At 58.6% G+C, this 16,517-nt stretch overlaps 2 protein-coding genes across 4 annotated transcripts in view; both read right to left on the bottom strand.

Annotated features, from left to right (window-relative positions):
- The window catches only part of BBS1 (Bardet-Biedl syndrome 1), an 8,277-nt gene extending 3,280 nt beyond the window's left edge, over positions 1–4,997 (bottom strand). Inside the window, exons 1-12 of one of the 2 annotated variants that reach the window (XM_069066408.1) lie at positions 4,839–4,997; positions 4,039–4,115; positions 3,840–3,874; positions 2,892–3,164; positions 2,128–2,174; positions 2,006–2,044; positions 1,377–1,449; positions 1,108–1,239; positions 896–1,002; positions 620–740; positions 318–476; positions 104–173 (exon numbers count right to left, since the gene is read on the bottom strand). In XM_069066408.1, coding sequence (XP_068922509.1) covers positions 104–173; positions 318–476; positions 620–740; positions 896–1,002; positions 1,108–1,239; positions 1,377–1,449; positions 2,006–2,044; positions 2,128–2,174; positions 2,892–3,164; positions 3,840–3,874; positions 4,039–4,115; positions 4,839–4,879 — 1,174 coding nt within the window. In that variant the 5' untranslated portion in view covers positions 4,880–4,997. Of the gene's footprint in view, positions 1–103; positions 174–317; positions 477–619; positions 741–895; positions 1,003–1,107; positions 1,240–1,376; positions 1,450–2,005; positions 2,045–2,127; positions 2,175–2,891; positions 3,165–3,839; positions 3,875–4,038; positions 4,116–4,838 lie in introns of those variants that run through there. The other variant, XM_069066409.1, reaches the window with a different exon arrangement.
- Positions 4,998–6,035: 1,038 nt separating this feature from the next.
- DPP3 (dipeptidyl peptidase 3) overlaps positions 6,036–16,517 on the bottom strand; it is an 11,085-nt gene continuing 603 nt past the window's right edge. Inside the window, exons 2-18 of one of the 2 annotated variants that reach the window (XM_069066406.1) lie at positions 15,325–15,599; positions 15,046–15,135; positions 14,767–14,904; positions 13,101–13,178; positions 12,908–13,001; positions 12,122–12,252; positions 11,915–12,045; positions 11,777–11,835; positions 11,113–11,307; positions 10,516–10,628; positions 10,352–10,444; positions 9,678–9,740; positions 9,390–9,514; positions 8,974–9,094; positions 8,329–8,508; positions 7,642–7,804; positions 6,036–6,507 (exon numbers count right to left, since the gene is read on the bottom strand). In XM_069066406.1, coding sequence (XP_068922507.1) covers positions 6,353–6,507; positions 7,642–7,804; positions 8,329–8,508; positions 8,974–9,094; positions 9,390–9,514; positions 9,678–9,740; positions 10,352–10,444; positions 10,516–10,628; positions 11,113–11,307; positions 11,777–11,835; positions 11,915–12,045; positions 12,122–12,252; positions 12,908–13,001; positions 13,101–13,178; positions 14,767–14,904; positions 15,046–15,135; positions 15,325–15,594 — 2,199 coding nt within the window. In that variant the 5' untranslated portion in view covers positions 15,595–15,599 and the 3' untranslated portion in view covers positions 6,036–6,352. The remainder of the gene's footprint in view (positions 6,508–7,641; positions 7,805–8,328; positions 8,509–8,973; positions 9,095–9,389; positions 9,515–9,677; positions 9,741–10,351; positions 10,445–10,515; positions 10,629–11,112; positions 11,308–11,776; positions 11,836–11,914; positions 12,046–12,121; positions 12,253–12,907; positions 13,002–13,100; positions 13,179–14,766; positions 14,905–15,045; positions 15,136–15,324; positions 15,600–16,517) is intronic. The other variant, XM_069066407.1, reaches the window with a different exon arrangement.

The following is a 16,517-nucleotide window of genomic DNA, read 5'->3' as shown; positions in this document are numbered from 1 at the left end:
ATGCCCTCCTGCATCAGCCCAGCTCTGAGGCTTTACGGGCTTCCCCCCCCCCCCCCCCCACCTCTTCCGAACACTCATGCCCCCAGCTCACACGCCCCCTGACCTCGAGTCGTCATGATAAGGGTATTATCCTCTCGTCCATAGCGGCCAAAGCAGAGGCTGGTCACTGCGTCCTGGGGGAAGACACTAAGGACAGTTGAGGCAGGAGCAGGGGAAGATAGCAGGTGTGAGATATAATGAGAGAAACCCAGGTTGGAGACATGGAAGGGAGCAAGAGAAAAGGGAGCCCCCCAAACCCCCAAACTCTGAGGGCTCACAGGAGTGCGGATGATGTTGAGAAGGGCCTTGTCTCTGTAAATGCGCATCTCTCCATTGGCTAGTCCAGCCATGACGGCCTGCAGGCCCCGGGAACGCTGTTCCAAGAGACTCATTGTCAGGATGGGTGCTGGCATGGGCACCGTCCACAGCTTCTTCCCCTGTGGGTGAGCCAGGGAGTCAGAAAGCCTCAGGCTGGAGATCAGGGATGACAGGAGGATTTGGGCATGGGGGAAGATAAGATACGGAGGAAGGAGGATGTTTAGGGGCATGAGCACATGAGCTTTGACCCTGGGGTCAGCACCTTGTGGGTGAAACTGTGGAGCATGTCCTGGGTGCTGCCCACCACCAGGGTCTTGTGGATCCGGACGAGCCCTACAGGCTGGGCACTCAGCTCGATGCAGTATTTAGGGCGCTTAGAGTCCCTGTGGGAAAAGGGACGTCAGACTTCTGGGTCTCTTCCTGTCTCTTGTGCAGCCCTTGCTCTCAGCTGCCCTCCTGCCCCTGCTCGGACACACACTGGGATCCAGAACCAGTTCCTAGGCCCTGACATTCCCCGATCCCCAAATGAACCCAGCACCTTCTCAGGATGTAGATGTTACCATCCCGGCAAGCAGCCGTGAGCCAGAATTCCACGTCAAACTGCCCTGACACTTCCAGAAACACAGGGACGCTGGGCAGGTTCACCTGAATGGAGAGGAGCCAATGTCCTGCCAGGCCCTTCATCGTCTCCCCACCCCCATCTGGCCCTTTCCTAGCAGGGGGCCTGGCCCAGCTTCCCCCATGGCTGACCTTTGTCAGGACAGTGAAGGCCTCAGGGTCCAGCACCAGGAGCTCCCGGTTCTCGGTTCCCAACACCAGGCAGGACACAGCGTCCTCATCAGCCAGGTTCTTCTTCAGGATGGTCATGGTTGTGATGACAGTCTGGTGGCCAAGGAGCCATCAGTCATCCGCCCCAAGGTGAACAGGACCAGGTCAGGAGGGATGCCAGGAGGTACGGTGGGAGTGGGGGGTGGGGGCTAGGTGGGGAGGGGGGAGAATGGGGTGGGGGGTGTCTATACCTGTCGCTTGATGGCCTGGTTTTTGTGTTGAGCCACAAAGGCTTCCATCTCTCCCAGCTCCAGATGTAAAAACCTAAACATCATTGGAAGGCTTGGAGGCAGTAGGCACCCTCCCCCAACCTGGGAGGAGGTCAAGGCCATGCCCCCTTACCCCTCTGCTGCTGCACAAGGGCCAGAGGGGCCTCACTGTGTAGCTCCAATGGTCTTTACCGTGTTTGGCACTGACAGGACCCTTTGGGATTTACACATTGGAGCTGGGGCCTGCTGAGGTCAGGGGGTTAGTGTGGGGTGGGATTGGACCTCAGGTCTCTCCCAAGTGGGAGCACAGGGCCCGCTTCCCACTACCAGACACTCCCAGATAATGGTCATCTGGGCCACTGTCTTATCCCCCCTCAGTGACGAGCTTCAAGCAGGCAGGGAGCATTTCTATCTCCAAGCACGGGCAGGGCGGCCACCAGTGGAACTCATTAATGTGGAGATTCATTTCACAAATGGGCAGGTGGGGTCAGTCAACTGTCAGTGCCCTAATTCTGTATTATCTAAGCTGTATTTATTCCCAAGTGGAGCCCGGGGATCTGCGCACATTAGGAGCTTTACCAAAGTTTGTTGGCTCTCTGAAGGGGCCTCACCTGAGAGACTGAGCAGACAGAGGCACCTCGGCCTTCTCCCTGTAAAGAGAGGATGCTCACATCATGTGGATGAGAGAACCAGTGCCAGGAGCAGAAAGACAGCACAGGGAGAGGCTTCTTACCTGATCCCCTCCAGCATCTCCTTGAGGGTCAAAGGGTCAATACGGTCCTGTGCCAAAAGGGAGATGGACAAGCACTCACAGCTCCCACGAGGTTATGCAGCCCCCCGCCCCAGTCCTCCCTGGCATGCTCCCAATGCCCACCTTTACAACCCCTCTGCCATTCACCCCCTTTAATTCACAGGCTTCCTCTCATCTGTCTCTACATCTGTACTTCTCCATCCAAAGCACTCACTTCCCTCAAGATGCAAAAGCTTTCTCCCCTTTCCTAATATCTCAATCCTAGAACTGGGCTAAGGGCCAGCTAGTGAGTGTCCCTTAGCCCTCCAAGGGGCACCACCAAGCCCCTGCCATGCCCCCACCAATAGCTATGCTGCTGGAAAAAATGGGCTGTGTGAGCTTAAGTGAGAAAGACCAAGGCAAAGAACCAGCCTCCATCAAATCCAAAGCTGAAGGAAGGGCTATGGATGGAGAGGACAAAGAGGAAGCCTCTACTGCCTGAAAGGCGCAAGAAACCCTGAGAAGGATGCTGTGGCCTCTCCTTCAACGGGACCCCTTTTGGTTCTTACTGTCACATCCAGGTACAAATGCCCCCTACACACACTCACTCACACACACACACCACACACACACACTCACTCACACACCACACACATACACACACACACACACCATGTTTTTCTCTTTTCATTTCCTTCTGGACTGTCCTCTGGGACCTTTCTACCACCACCATCACCAATCCACCTACTTCCCCTCTTTTCCCCCACCTCCTTGGCTTGGTTCCAGAGATCCTGCTCCAGGGGGTTAGGAGGCAGGGGAGGTAAGCTGAATTTGAAGTAGGGCCGAAGGTTCTTGTAGACATAAACACAAGGGCCAGAGGCCAGTGCCAGTGCAGGGGTCCGAGGCTCATGGGGCTCCATGAGAAAAGCAGCAGCAGCTGATGGCAGGGCAGGGAGCGGGCTCTCAGTCAGCACCGATGGTCCCTTGAGCACCTTTAGTCTTGGCTGCCGACCATCAGGACCTAGGTCCCCCACCACCAGCTATGAGGAAAAGGGTCAAGTAATAAAGATGCTTGCCCCTGCCCCCTAAGAACAGAGATGATTTCTTCTGACCAGCAGCTGAAACCTTCCCTGTGTGTGAGGAGCTCCTGAAGGACAGGCACTGTCTGACTTCTCTATTTCTTTAGCACAGTGCTTAAGAAATGCTTTTTCTTTCTTTCACTCACTCAGGCCCTGTCAAGGCTTTGCATGAACCCAAGGCTCCAACAGGTGCTACGAAGGGGAGACTTTTTACTCACAAGGGGAGGGGAATCGTCCTTAAGGGAATCCCTTCCAGCCCCCCAGCTGTGAAACCCTGAGCATATAGGGTGGGCTGGGAAAGTCAGAAGGCCTGGCTTATCTCAATTTAATGACCCCTGCAGGGTCAGAGCCTAGTGGTTCTCAATTCTTTGACCCAGATTCACCCCACTGTGACAGGGCAAATCTCTTCAGCTCTCTCTAAAGGGCCTGGACTAAATGACTGCTGAGCTTCCTTCTTGTGCTAAAGTTCTGCCATTCTAGTGATTCTAAGTGGGCTCAGGGCCCTGATTCCCCTGGCATTCCTGAAGCTTCTTCAGCACCTTCCAAGGGGCCTTGGGCTAACCCCCCATTGGCAAATGTTTATCAACAACCAGGAAACTGGAGGCTGGGCACCAGGGTCTCCCAATAGCCGCTCACCTTGTATTCGCCATCCCCGTGCAGATCTGCAAGTGCTGGAAAACAGAGTGGCTCATAAGGATGGGGGAGGGGAAAGGTGCCCCCAAGGGCAGGGTCTGAAAGGCAAAGCCCCAGAGCCAAGCTGGGGTTCCTCATGAAAGGTGCCATTCTGCCCACTTTCCCAGGGCTGGTTAAAGCAAGCCCAGAGAGGGAGACTCACCGAGGCAGGCAGAGAAAGTGTGGATGTTAGCCATGGGGTCATAGTGGGCATCCAACCATTTGGAACTGACTTCAGTACTAGAAAGAGGAAGGATGGAAGGGGCTCTCATGGAGGGCAGGGAAAGGACCTCAAACACAAATATGGGGGGTGGGGCAGAGGCAGGGATGGACACTGGCAGAGATGCAGGGCTTACTCATGTCTGGGAAGGAGAAAGCCAACAAGGGGGAAGAAGCTGGGCGAATTCACTGGTGTGAAGGCCAGTGTAGACTAGGGTCAGGATGATGGCCAACCTTCCACAGAGGTTCTCTGAGGCCCTACATTCTGGTCCTAGAACTCTGCACTGTAACGTTCTACGGTTCTAAGGCTCCAACAAATGCCCTAGTTCTGGTGTTCTGACACATTACAACATTCTTAACGTTCTAGGCGCCCACGTTCCGCCTCTAGCACGCCCAGGAGTCTCGGGGATACACTGTTAACGTTCTAGGCGCCCACGTTCCGCCTCTAGCACGCCCAGGGGTCTCGGGGATACACTGTTTACGTTCCAGGTGCCTCCAGCGGCTCTCGTCGCTACAATGTAACAGTTCCAAGCCGTGATCCCCATAACCTCCTCAGGAGGGCGCTGCTCCGACTCCGTACTGAGCCCCAAGCCTGCGCTGCGGAGATTTCCCCCCTCCCCCGGCCTCGCGCCACCAGCCGCCCCGGGCCCTCCCCTCCCTCAGTTCCGAGGGATAACTAACGGTATCCAGCGGGGGGAGGGGCGAGGTTCGGGGGCAGGCACCACTGGGGTTGGGGGGAATCACCTCTCATTGCGGCCGCCCGAGGAGTCCCCGCTCGCCGCCATCTTATTCACCGTAACCTGGACAACGGGCGCATCCTCCCCGCCCCGCCCCGGAGCCCTCGCTAAACGGTCCGTCGGCGCCGGGAGCAGCGCACTAAAGTTCCGGATAGGAGACCACCTTGCGCAACCGCAGAACCGCTAGCTGGCCCGACGGGAAGGCGCCTGCGCCATCCTCCTCCGGGAGGCCCCGCCCCGGAGCGTTTCAAACGAAGTCATTTTTTGGCTGCGCCCCGAGCCCCGCAAGTCTCCGCCTGCTTGGGGGCGGCTCTGAGCGCTGACGTTCCCTCTTCCACTGTCCCTTCCAGCCCTGACCTTGCAAGTTCAGCTTGCCGCTTCTCCACGGCATTCTAATGTTCTAGGTCTTAAGGGCCCTCCCGCCTCTAACGTTCTGTGCCCTAAGTTGGAAGGGCCTCTTCTTCTTCGATATTCTGTGGTCTAAGTGTAAGGTCCCCCCAGTTCTGGCATTCTGTGTCGGGGCTATCCCATCATTCTGGGTTTTAAGGTCCCTCCAGGCCAGTGTTCTCATTTGGAAGCCCCTTCTCAGCTCCGACATCCCACGTTCTAAGTGTTAAGGTCTCCCCCACATGCCTTTACACCTGCTATGGCCCGAGTTTCCTTCCATCTGCCTCCAGTCTCCTCCTCCCCTAAGCTCAGTACAAAACGCACAGCCATTCCTCTAATCAACAACCCCTGACTACCTCTGCCCTGCCGGGCCCCTCAAGCCTGGAGCCGTCCACCTCTTCTTGGGTGTCTCCTGTCCTTCATGTCTCAGCTGAAGTTTGGCCTCCCAGAGGCCTTTCCTGCTTCCCCTTCAATCCCAGGGCCTCCCCACTGGGGCCAATCCGCCATTTATCCCCGTGTAGCTCATCCCTATGGAGCTTTTGGCCCTGAGGGCCTTCCTCTGTATCCCTGGAGCTGAGCACAGTGCCTGACAAGAGTCAGTGCTTAATAAATGCTCCATAACGACCTTCCAGTTCTGATATCCCACGTTTATATCCCTAAGTCCTGTGCTGCATCCCCCTCACCCCCTTAAGGCTCAGGTTACACTTGGAGGCAGAGGTCCAAATCACAGGTGCCATGATGGTGCCAGGGGCCCAAACCACAGGATCTAGCAGCACCCAGGGCACGTGGGGGGGAAAAGGAAGCTCGACCATCTGTGCTCCCATTTCGATAGCTCTTTAAAGGTTATAAACCACTTTCCTCACAACAACCCTGTGAGAGGTGGGCAGGGAGCTGGCTCTGAGAAGAGACATTGGGCCCAGAGGCCCTGGAAAGCTCCTGAGCATCCCAGATGTGCTGGCCACGCCTGTGTGGAGATGGAGGGGGATGGATGGCTGTCAGCTCTGAGGGCCAGGCCCTGCCTGCTATGTCCCCTGCCCCACCCACCACATCCAGGGCAGGAGGTCCAGCCCACAGCCCTCCTCAAACTCCCAGGGAGGGAGGGGCTCAAGTGAGGAGAGTTGCTGGGGACTTTCTTCAGGCCTGGAGGCCCCCCCAGAAGTGGGCATCGGCCTTGGCCAGCCCGATGAGCACCTCCTCCAGTTTGGGCCCATCCTCAGGGAAGCGTTCTGAGAAGGAGCGGATGAGGCCAGCGGCCGAGGCGTCATACTCTAGTAGCTGCACCTGGGAACCTATGGAGACATGAGATGTCCCTCAGCAGAGCTTATGGCTGCCTGCCTGGCACCCAGCCCAAAGCCCCCTGCACACGCCCCATTGTGCCTCAGGAGAGTGACTGCCTATGCCTTCCTCCTGACAAAGAAGAAGCAGCAGGGCAGAAAGGGCCTTGGACAGGGGCTGCTAGGTAGTGCAGTGAATAAGGTGCTGGCCCCAGAGCCAGGAGGACCCGAGTTTGGTTCCGGCCTCAGACACTTAACACCCACACAAAAGAAAAACTAGCCGTGTAACCTTGGGCAAGTTACTTAACCCAAATTGCCCTCCAAAAAGCAAAAAAAAAAAAAAGAAAGGGCCTTCGACTCAAGAATCAGGAAACCCTGGGTTTAAATCCTACCTTGGACATTAAGCTAACTGTGACCCTGGGCAAACCCAACTCCATCAGCTGTCCGGGTCTCAGCTCCCAGATTGGTGGCAGGATAGCTGCCCCCAGGACCTCTCTGCTCTAGGTCTATCAGCCTGTGAACCCCATGGGACAGATGCTCTGGACAATAACCCCAAACGTGTGCCCATCAGCATCAGCTTGAGGAAGGAGGGTGGCAGCCCAGTGGGCTCCCACTTGTGGGGGAGGGGTAGAACAGGAATAGAGGCTATGAGCACTGCAGGACCATGGAAAGACTGGCTAGGTCTTCTTTCCCTGGAGACCTCCCAGCAGAGGCTGGATGCCCACCCCCATCCCAGCCAGCGAGGGGACACTCCTGCACGGGCTCCACGGTCCCATCCCCAGCACTCAGTACAGTGTCGGGCACACAGGCACGGCTCCATCTCCACGTCTCTCCCTCTCTCAGGCCTTGGGGGCCTGTGCAGAAGGGAGCACTGGCCCTGACCAGCCCAGCAGGCACCTCCTCTAACATGGCCCGTCCTCAGGAAAGCCTGTCTATCCACCTAGGCATCCATCCAGGTTACCAAGTACTCAGTGACCCCGGGGTACTTCACAGGCCATTTCCCAGGGGCTCACCTGCCCTGCCCCCTGCCCCTCTGGGCTACAAACACTACCCCTGGCAGCCCACATGGGCCTCAGGCACTGCCACAGCACCAGGACAGGGCCTGAACTCTGGAGGTCGGGCTTGGGGAGGGAGGCATCGGCCTGCTACCTTCCAGGCAGGTGTTGGGCTGCACGATGAGCTTGCGGGCCTCCTTCCGCAGCAGCACCGTCTCCCGGAGGGCAAGGAAGTTTTCAGGGGCAGCATCAGTGACAGTGGAGTAGCCCTGGTACAGGGCCCGCCCGGCAGCCACATCTCCTGTCGATTTCAGCACCTGGGGGAGGAGGGGAAGGTGTCAGGGCCATCTGGTCCCGAGTTTACAAATGAGGAAACTGAGGTACAGTTTAGAGGAGGGTTCAATTCTCCCTCAACCAAGCAATAAGCGTCTCTCTAGCACTGACTTGAGCCAGGTACAGTGGGAGGTGCTGGGAACACAGGAGGGCACTGTCTATGCCACAAAACAGATTCCAGGTGCTGGGGGAGGGCCCTGGCAGCTGGGCCATCACAAAAGGCAGAGCTTGGGAAATGCTAGGGATTCTGAGAGATGAAGGGAGGAGGGAAGGCACTGCAGGCCAGGGGGACAGCCTGGGCAAACGAGATGGTGATCCATGTCTGAAGGGAGGCCCTTGTGGGTGGCCAGTGTGTGCAGTGAGGACGGAGCTGACCCCCTGCTTCAGGGACCCCAAGTCAGCCCAGTCATGTGGTGCAGGCTGCTGCCTTCTCCTCCCTCTGGCTGGAGGTTAAGTGATGGGCAAAGAGAGGAGAGGAGGGCAGAGAGCAGAGGGAGCCTTGGCTTACCTGCAGCCGCCGCAGGAACCGCTCCAGGGCGGGCTTGCCAACGGAGCGGATCTTGTGCCGATCCAGTCGGACCCGGGCATCTGGGCGCCCGTCGGAGCCAGTGGTGGGGACGACTGTGACCAGCCCCTCTCCGGCTTCCAGCAGGACTCTCAGTATCACAAAGCGGGCCTGCATATGTGCCTGCGGCCACAAAGACTACTTTCAGGCCTCCCCTTCTCTCCAACAGCCTGGCACACAGGGTTGGGAAGGGATGGGGTAAGGGATGGCCAAGAAGCCATGGAGGGGCAGAGGGTGCGAGTAGCCATAGGCAGGGAGCTCAACAAGGCACCCGGAGCCTTGAGCCAATGGCTCTTATGCGTGCCCACCCTCCTTACCCCCACCCCTCAGTGCCTCCCACTGCCCAGGCCGGCCTAAAGCCATGGCACCCCCCCCTGCCCTCCCCACATACTCATGTGCCCCTCCTGACCACTCCCATATACTCATGTGCCCTCTGCCCCCCCACATGTACTCACGTGCCCCCCAAACCCCCAAGTACTCACGTCCCCCCACCCCATACCAGCACCCCACCACACACACATTCTCACACACACAAAATACACACCCTTACACACACACACACACACACACAGTCACAGCCCTCCCTACCTGTCTCCAACTGGATGTCTCGGGGGTGTAGAATTCCAGGCCCAGCAGGCCTGCACGCACCATGTTCAACCAGTTCACATACACCACGTCCTCGGCCTCAGAACCATCCAGCCCAAAGATTCTGGGGGAGGAGTGTAAGGGCTCAGTGGCTCCCAGAGCCCCCTGGCCCTGCCTCTGGCCTTCACCCCTTGTAGGCCTGGTCCAGGTCCCTGGGGCCCCTGGCCCTGACCCCTTGTAGGCCTGGTCCAGGCCCTAGAGCCCCCTGGCCCTGCCTCTGGCCCTAACCCCTTGTAGGCCTGGTCCAGGCCCCTGGGGCCCCTGGCCCTGACCCTTTGTAGGCCTGGTCCAGGTCCCTGGGCCCCCTGGCCCTGCCTCTGGCCCTCACCCCGCATAGCCCTGGCCCAGCCCATCCTTACTCCAGGACACAGGGTTGGAGACAGAGATAGAGCCCCACACTCTCAGCCCGGCACTCCTCATAACTGGATGCAATGGTGCTGAATTTGCTGTCCCAGGTCTCTCCGCTTCGGTACCAGCTCCTGATCTGGGGTGGGGTGGGGGATGGCACAGGCAGCTGGTCACCTAGCAACCTTGCCCAGTCAGTCCCCTCCCCAGCTTCCCTGCAGTCAGGAGGGACTCTCCAGGATTCTCCCACGTCCTCTTCCCTGGGGTCTCGGGGTAATCCCTCCCCACTGCCTGGCTCTCACCTGCTCCCCTGTTTCAGGGTTGGTCACAGTATTCTGGTCAAAGTTGAAAGTTCCCTTCTCATCCTGCAGGAAGAACCATTGGACAGAAGGGTGGGATCCCCACATCCAGGCACATCCTGCATCTCAGACCCAAGGTCTGCAGGACAGGCTCTGAGTCAAGATGACCCAGATGAGGGTGCCTCCCCGCCCTCCCTCCCTTCTTCCTAAATTAGTTCTAGCCTTTTGTTTCTGCCACACTTAGCCCTCCCTTGAACCAGACAAAAACAGTTAAGCAGAACCCAAAGATCCAAAGGGTATACGACACTGCTTACTTGTAGCCCCCCACCTCCATCTCTCTACTGCAATCTCTGATGACTGTTCCAGACTTTTTCTAGGAGGCACACATAGCCCCATCTCCTGCTCCACCCTCCTCACCAAGGAGGCACAAGGGAAGTAGGTGGGTTTTCCATGGGTTCATGGCTCACCCTCACAGGCTTTGGGACCGAACCCCCTGGTGTCTTCCCTGGGACATCAGATACCACCTGTCTTGGGGTTTGCAGGACAGGAAATCGCACAGAATAAGAAGGGGGAGATGGGCTGCTACCTGCACTTGTGGAGAGTACCCACACACGTGACATCCCCGATGCCCTGGGTACCCAGGGCTGTCTGCTCTGGCCAAGGCCCAGGCTCCTCACCTGCACAAAGAGCTTCCCGCTCCCGTGGCCCAGCAGCTCATGCAGCCCCACCTGGACTTCAAAAGATGGCACTTTCCAGCGGATGTAGAGGTCCTGCAGAGGCAGAGGGTCAGGGCCCCCAGCCCTCCCTCCCTACCTTGCCTCCCACGGCCGCCCTCTGTCACCTTGTCCTCCTCTTCCAGGAAGGTGAGCTTCTCCCGCTGGGTGGCATAGGCCACGGCCAGCACATTGCCCAAAGACACGTTCTTGAAGCCATCCTGCTGCCGAAGGTCGTCATCTAGAGGGAGGGAGGGAGGGAGAGGGAGGGGAGAAGGAGGGGGGAGTACCACCTATGGACCCGGTGCTGGAGGAACGAGGGTGAATGCAGGGCAGTCCCCGAGCTCAGCAGCGAGTGGGGGCTGGGAGCACAGGGAGGAAGGTCCCAGGGCGACGCTCTAGACACGGGGTCATCAGCCCACAGACTGAGAGCACCAGCCTGACACTGTGCTTTTATGAGGAGGCTGAGGCCCAGAGCTCAAGGGGCTGGCCCAGGGTGCTACCTGGTGGGCAGCAGAGCCAGGAATAGGCTGGGGCACTGGCACCCCAACACCCCTCTGCCTGGGCTCCTGCACCCCATGCCCCCTCCCCCAGGCTCCCTCCCCCTGGGCTCCTGCACCCCCATTCCATGCCCCTTCCCCCAGACCTCCTGTACTCCCAGGGCTCCTGCACCCCCACCACACCCTCCCCCAGGGTCAGGGATGCCAGGGAGGGGCACCACTCACAGTTGGGAATGTTGATGCCAGCCGGGATCCCAGAGCCCGCAAAGGTGAGGACGTCGAGGGAGGTGAAGTCAGGGGTGAGGAATGTGTCCTTTTCAAAGGCCGGGGGCCAGGGCAGCTCCTTCAGCAACTGCTCGGCACTCTCCACCAGGCGCTCAAACTTAGCACTCATGGATTTGTTCACCATAGCTACAAAGCCTGAGGGCCCAGGAAGGGAAGGGCTGGGGGGCGAGGGAAGCCCCATCCCCTCACTTTCTGCACCTCTTACTCTGATGAAGGCCTGGCCCACCATGCCCATCAGCCCAACGCGCGGGGGCTCTATTCCCTGAGATGGATAAGGGGACCCTGGGGGGCAGGTAAGGGGCATGGCAGGAGGAGCACTGATGCTGGAGGCAGAGCCTGGGTGATTGGACAGCTCCTGGTCCCTCCCTGGCCCAGATGCTCCCCTGGCCTCTTTGAGCTGACCCCATGGCCCCGGAATGACCCCTCACCCCCCACCCCCACTAGACCAGGAGCTCCCTGAAGACAGGACCCTGTTTTGGTTCTTTTGTCTCCCTGGCCCTCAGCGAGGGACCTGGGACACTTCTCGGCGGGCGGCCCAGAGGTCCCTTGTAGCTCTAGAACTCTGGGCCTAGGACCCCGATCCTGGTACATGACAAGGAGATACCTTCAAACTCTCCCCGGGAGCCGAAGGGGTCTCGGTAACTCTCAATGAAGCCAATGTAGCTGGGGAGAGAAGGGCAGTGATGGGGCCTGGGGAGACGTGGGCCCAGGAGCCCGCGGAGCCAACCTGCAGCCCTCTCACCTCTCCACGATGGGGCCCTTATCCTGAATCCAGTGCCGGGAGCCCTTCTTGTGGGCCTCGATGGAGCCCTGCGTGAAGCTCTCCACATACTGGCCAAGCATCTGCTCCTGGTGGCCGTTGGCTGCGTAGGCCTGCCGGAGAAGGTGGCTATCTCCCTGAAGGCGCCTGGGCTCCCTCCGGCCCCCTCCCACCCCCATGGGACACTACCTTGGCTTTCTCCAGGTGCTCCACCACCTTCTGGAGGAGGGGGGCGTAGTCTCCCCGGGTCACTTGGAAGCGGCAGCCCTCAAACTCATAGCTCTTCAGCTTTGGCGTCACGTCTGAGTCTGAGGCAGCCTCTATGGGGAACAGGAAAACAGCAGATATGAAAAGATCACCTACTGTGTGCAGAGCTGACGCAAGGTCCCTGGCGAGGGGGCTAGTGAATCGTCAGCAAGCACCTACTGGGTGCTGGGCTAAGACATGCTGAGAGTTTTTTCACTCAGCATTCAGGACACGCAGATAAAAGAGAAACAGGCCTGTCCTCAGGGGGCTGGCTTTCCAATGGGGAAGAAAACACACGAATGTGCACAGGGACACACTGAGCCCACAGGACACAAGTGCAGGTAATCTTGGGGGAGGCCGGGAGAGGCCTCCTGCTGAGGGGGTTCCTCAGCGGAGGCACAGCCAAGGCAAAGGACAGCAGGTGGAAGATGAAGGGTTGACTGTGTGTGGGGAATACCAGCAGGCCAGTAGGGTCATACTACAAAGCAAAGGGGGGAATCACATGGAAGAAGGCTGGGAGGATGGCTGGGGGCGCCCCCTCCTTGCTGGGGCAGTCCAGCCCTGGACATGTTTCCTGACCTCAGGCCTCCATGGCCTCTTGGCGATGCCCCCCCATTACTCCTGGTCCTGACCTTGCAGGCCAAGAAGCAGTAGCCTCATCTCTGCTCCAAGGGTCAGCCTCCTGGTGCCCCTCCCCACGCCCCACCCGGGAACCAGCTTGGGGCTCACCTTCTTGGAGGATAGAGGCCAGGCGCACCTCGAAGCACGGCTTCCCGTCTGCATCTGTCCCCTTGAACAGCCTTGTATTGTAGGCGCTGAGATTCTGGAAGAGAGCGGGACGTGGGTGAATGCGGGGAGGGAGGAAGCGGCTTGCACGCACCCACATCCACAGTCCAGGCATCTGCCCTCCCAGGCCTCCTACCTGGGAATCCAGGAAGTGTTGGGCCAGCTTGGCATCTTCCAAGGTACAGTTCTCAGAGAAATACGTGGTGGTGCCCTGCTGGGAAGAGAGCCCACCATCAGCATTCACACCCGTGATGGGCATCCTGTGACCATTAGGTGCCCAAGGACAAGAATGGGGGGGAGAGGGGAATACAACAGCCTGGGGGACCAGAAAGGCTGTTCCACAGGAGGGAGCACCTCGGCTCTGAAGGAAATTAGGGAGGAGGGCAGAGGGCAAAGGGCAAAGGCACGGAGGCAGGAGAGGGAACCCCATCGTGCCATCTTCCTGCAGTATAGGTCTGACCACCCTCCCCCTTTATCCAAAACCTTGCTGGGCTCCCTACTGCTCTTGGGTCAAGTCAAACTTTGGAGGTTATTGTACAGCTCAAGGAAGATAATTAAGGGAAATTAAATCCCCTGAAATGGAGCCCCTGGGCAGGCACCTCCCTCGGGGGCCCCTCAGCTGCTCCTCACATGGGCGAGGCCCAGATAGGGCTGGGGGGCGAGGGGTGCAGCCCACCCCCAGGCACCCACAATGAGCTCTCTCAGGAAGGGATGGGTCTGACAGCAGGCAAAGCATGGCAGCGAGGGACAGTCCCAGTATGATGCACAGGGGCGGAAAGGGAGGGATGAGGCCAGTCTGGCAGGGCTGGAGAAAGTGGGTGTGACGGCCAAATGCTCTCTCTATTCTGACCAAACTGATCCTGGAGCTCCTAACTCGAAACCCTCCATCCCCCACCTCCATGCCTGCAAAGCCCTCTCTTCTTCACCACTTCCTTCAGAGCTCAGCTCAAACACCACCTCTTATATCTGAGCCTTGCTGCTGTCCCCAGCTTTGGAGGGCTGTGAACCGATGAGGGCACTGAGACTCATACAAGTTAAGGGCCTTGCCTGTGGCCATGGATCGAATATTAAGAGGCAGAATTTGAACTCAGATCCTCCTTTTTCCAAGTCCCGTGCAGTGACTCTGTGGCTGCTGCCACTTTACTCCCCAAGCCTGGCCTTCTCCAACCCAGTTCTCCAGTTCCCTTCATCCTCTGCTTCTGCTTCCATGGACCTGCCCTGCACACCCTCATCCTCCACCCTCCCCATGGGCTCCCACCTACGGAATCTTCCAGAAAGGAAGGGGGTGTCCCCTGCCAGCTTTCCCTCCCCTCCAATCCCCCTGTACCAAAGAAAGGGCGAGAATCCTAAAGTTCTGGACCCTGGAGACCGTCTGGTCCAGGAGACCTCAACCTGGACCCTGAGAACAGACACCCCACATCTTTGTTTTCACTCACCTCTATGGAAATCAACTGTCATGTGAACCATAAGCTGTGACACTGAAGAGGGGTCCCAGGGCTCCCTCCCCTCAGTGCACAGAGGGGTCCAGGACACAAGCGAGGGGAAGAACCCCTGGCCTCCCCCATCCCCCTCTTCTGACAGACAAAGAGACCAGGGCTGGATTCTTATTCCCAGCTCTCCCATGGCATTGTGATGTCTTGTGCCAACTGGACACTGCTTCTCTCTAGACATGCATGCATGTGCGCGCATGCACGCGCACACACACACACACACATACACACACACACACACACACACACACTCCAAGGCAGAACTGGGGCATGAACCCAGGCCTGCTGGCCCCCAGCCCAATGGGCTCTCACCTCACTTCCCAGGCCCAGGTGGCGCTGCTGGGGCTCCAATGAGAACATGAGGTTCCCACAGATCTGCCAGAGCCCCCCAATCTCTTCTGGGTGCTCTTGGGCAGCTTGGCTCCCCAACACTAACCGCTCCAGCTTCTCCTGCGGGGGGGGTGGAGAGAAGAAAAGGGTTTGGGTTCAGGCCAGTACAATCACAGTCACTCCCCAGAAGCCAGGCAGGAGAATCCCCCAATATGCCCCACACAGCTCCCATCAGCCCCTCTGGCCCACCTCCTGCCTCACCTTGGGCAAATTGGGGATGAACTTGGTATCCCCAAAAGACTTGTAGTTCCCCATGTTGGCATAGATCCCTGCGGCATAGACCAGGAAAGCCTGAGGGGGCAGAGAAGCGGTCAGTGAGGAGATCCAGGTGTGTAGGGGTCCCCTGGCCTGAGGGTCTGCCCAGAGCTTCCAGTGCGTGCATGTGTGAGTGTGTGTGTGATCGTGTGCACGTGTGGGGTGGGGGACCCAGGGCTTGGGGGAGAGAAGCCAGCATGGCTGTGACCACACCATGGGACAGACCTGATATTCGTCTTCTGTGAGACCCTCCTTCAGGGCACACTCTTTGAGCTGCTCCGGGTCCTGGGCACGGAAGAGGCGGCTGAGGAGGGCATAGATGTGGGGGGCCTCAGGAGAAGTCTGAAGTAACACAACCAGACCCCCGTACCAGGCGGCCCGGGACAGATGGTGCGCATAAAGCCGCTCCGTGGGGGACAGCAGTCCAAAGGCTTCGCGGCAGTCGAGGCTGGCCACGCCAATGTCGTTGGGGAGGATGTACTGGGGGTCTACCATGGTGGCTGCCAAGGTGAGGAGGGAGCAGGAATGAGTCACACAGCCTTCCTTCAGTGTCTGCTCTGGGTTGGGCCATTTGAGGCCAGAGACACCACACACCCCCACTCCCACCCCCACTCACACAGAGACACACTCACACACATACACACACAGGCACACCCACTCACTCTCACACACAGGTACATATACTCATTCACATTCACACAGAGGCACATACTCACACAGAGACATACTCATTCACACTCACAAACAGGCACATCCACACCCTCACACACAGACACACACTCATTCACACTCACACATACCCACTCACACTGTCTCACACCTACCTAGACACACATTTACACTCACTCATTCACACTCACCCACACCCAGACACACCCACACACTCACACACAGGCACACCCACACACTCACTCATACACAGGCACATACACACCCTCATACACTCAACACACACAGGCACACACACTCACACAGGCACACTAACTCAAACTCACAGGCACATACACTCACACTCACATGCACAACACACACAGGCACATACACACAGGCACACTCACACACACTCACATTCACACACACAGGCACACGTCCTCGATGGAAGGCTCCAAGGACACACATGCGCACTGACGTGAGCAAAGACCCCCTAAGAGCCGGAATGCGGCTCCAGGCCGGGCTGGAGCCCACGCCACACAGCCGCATGTCCCAAGTGCTGTATCCCTGAACCTCTCTCTGCCTGTCTCAGTTTCCCCATCTGTGAGAAGGGGAGGTACCAGCGGGGGGCGTGGCCCTGGAGGGTCCCCACTCCCCACGCCCACATGTAGGGCAGGGGGGCAGGGGCCTTCTGCTCCACATTGGGTCGGGTCGGCTCCCCGCGTCTGCCCCGCGTCACGGCCGCGTGCGCTCCCCCCCCCCCCCCC

The sequence above is a fragment of the Petaurus breviceps genome, unplaced genomic scaffold, assembly GCF_028583685.1.
Source record: "Petaurus breviceps papuanus isolate PSGF00001 unplaced genomic scaffold, PetGlider_PUasm1.0 90721, whole genome shotgun sequence".
In the NCBI taxonomy this organism is placed as follows: domain Eukaryota; kingdom Metazoa; phylum Chordata; class Mammalia; order Diprotodontia; family Petauridae; genus Petaurus; species Petaurus breviceps.
This window is presented reverse-complemented; position numbering and strand designations above follow the sequence as displayed.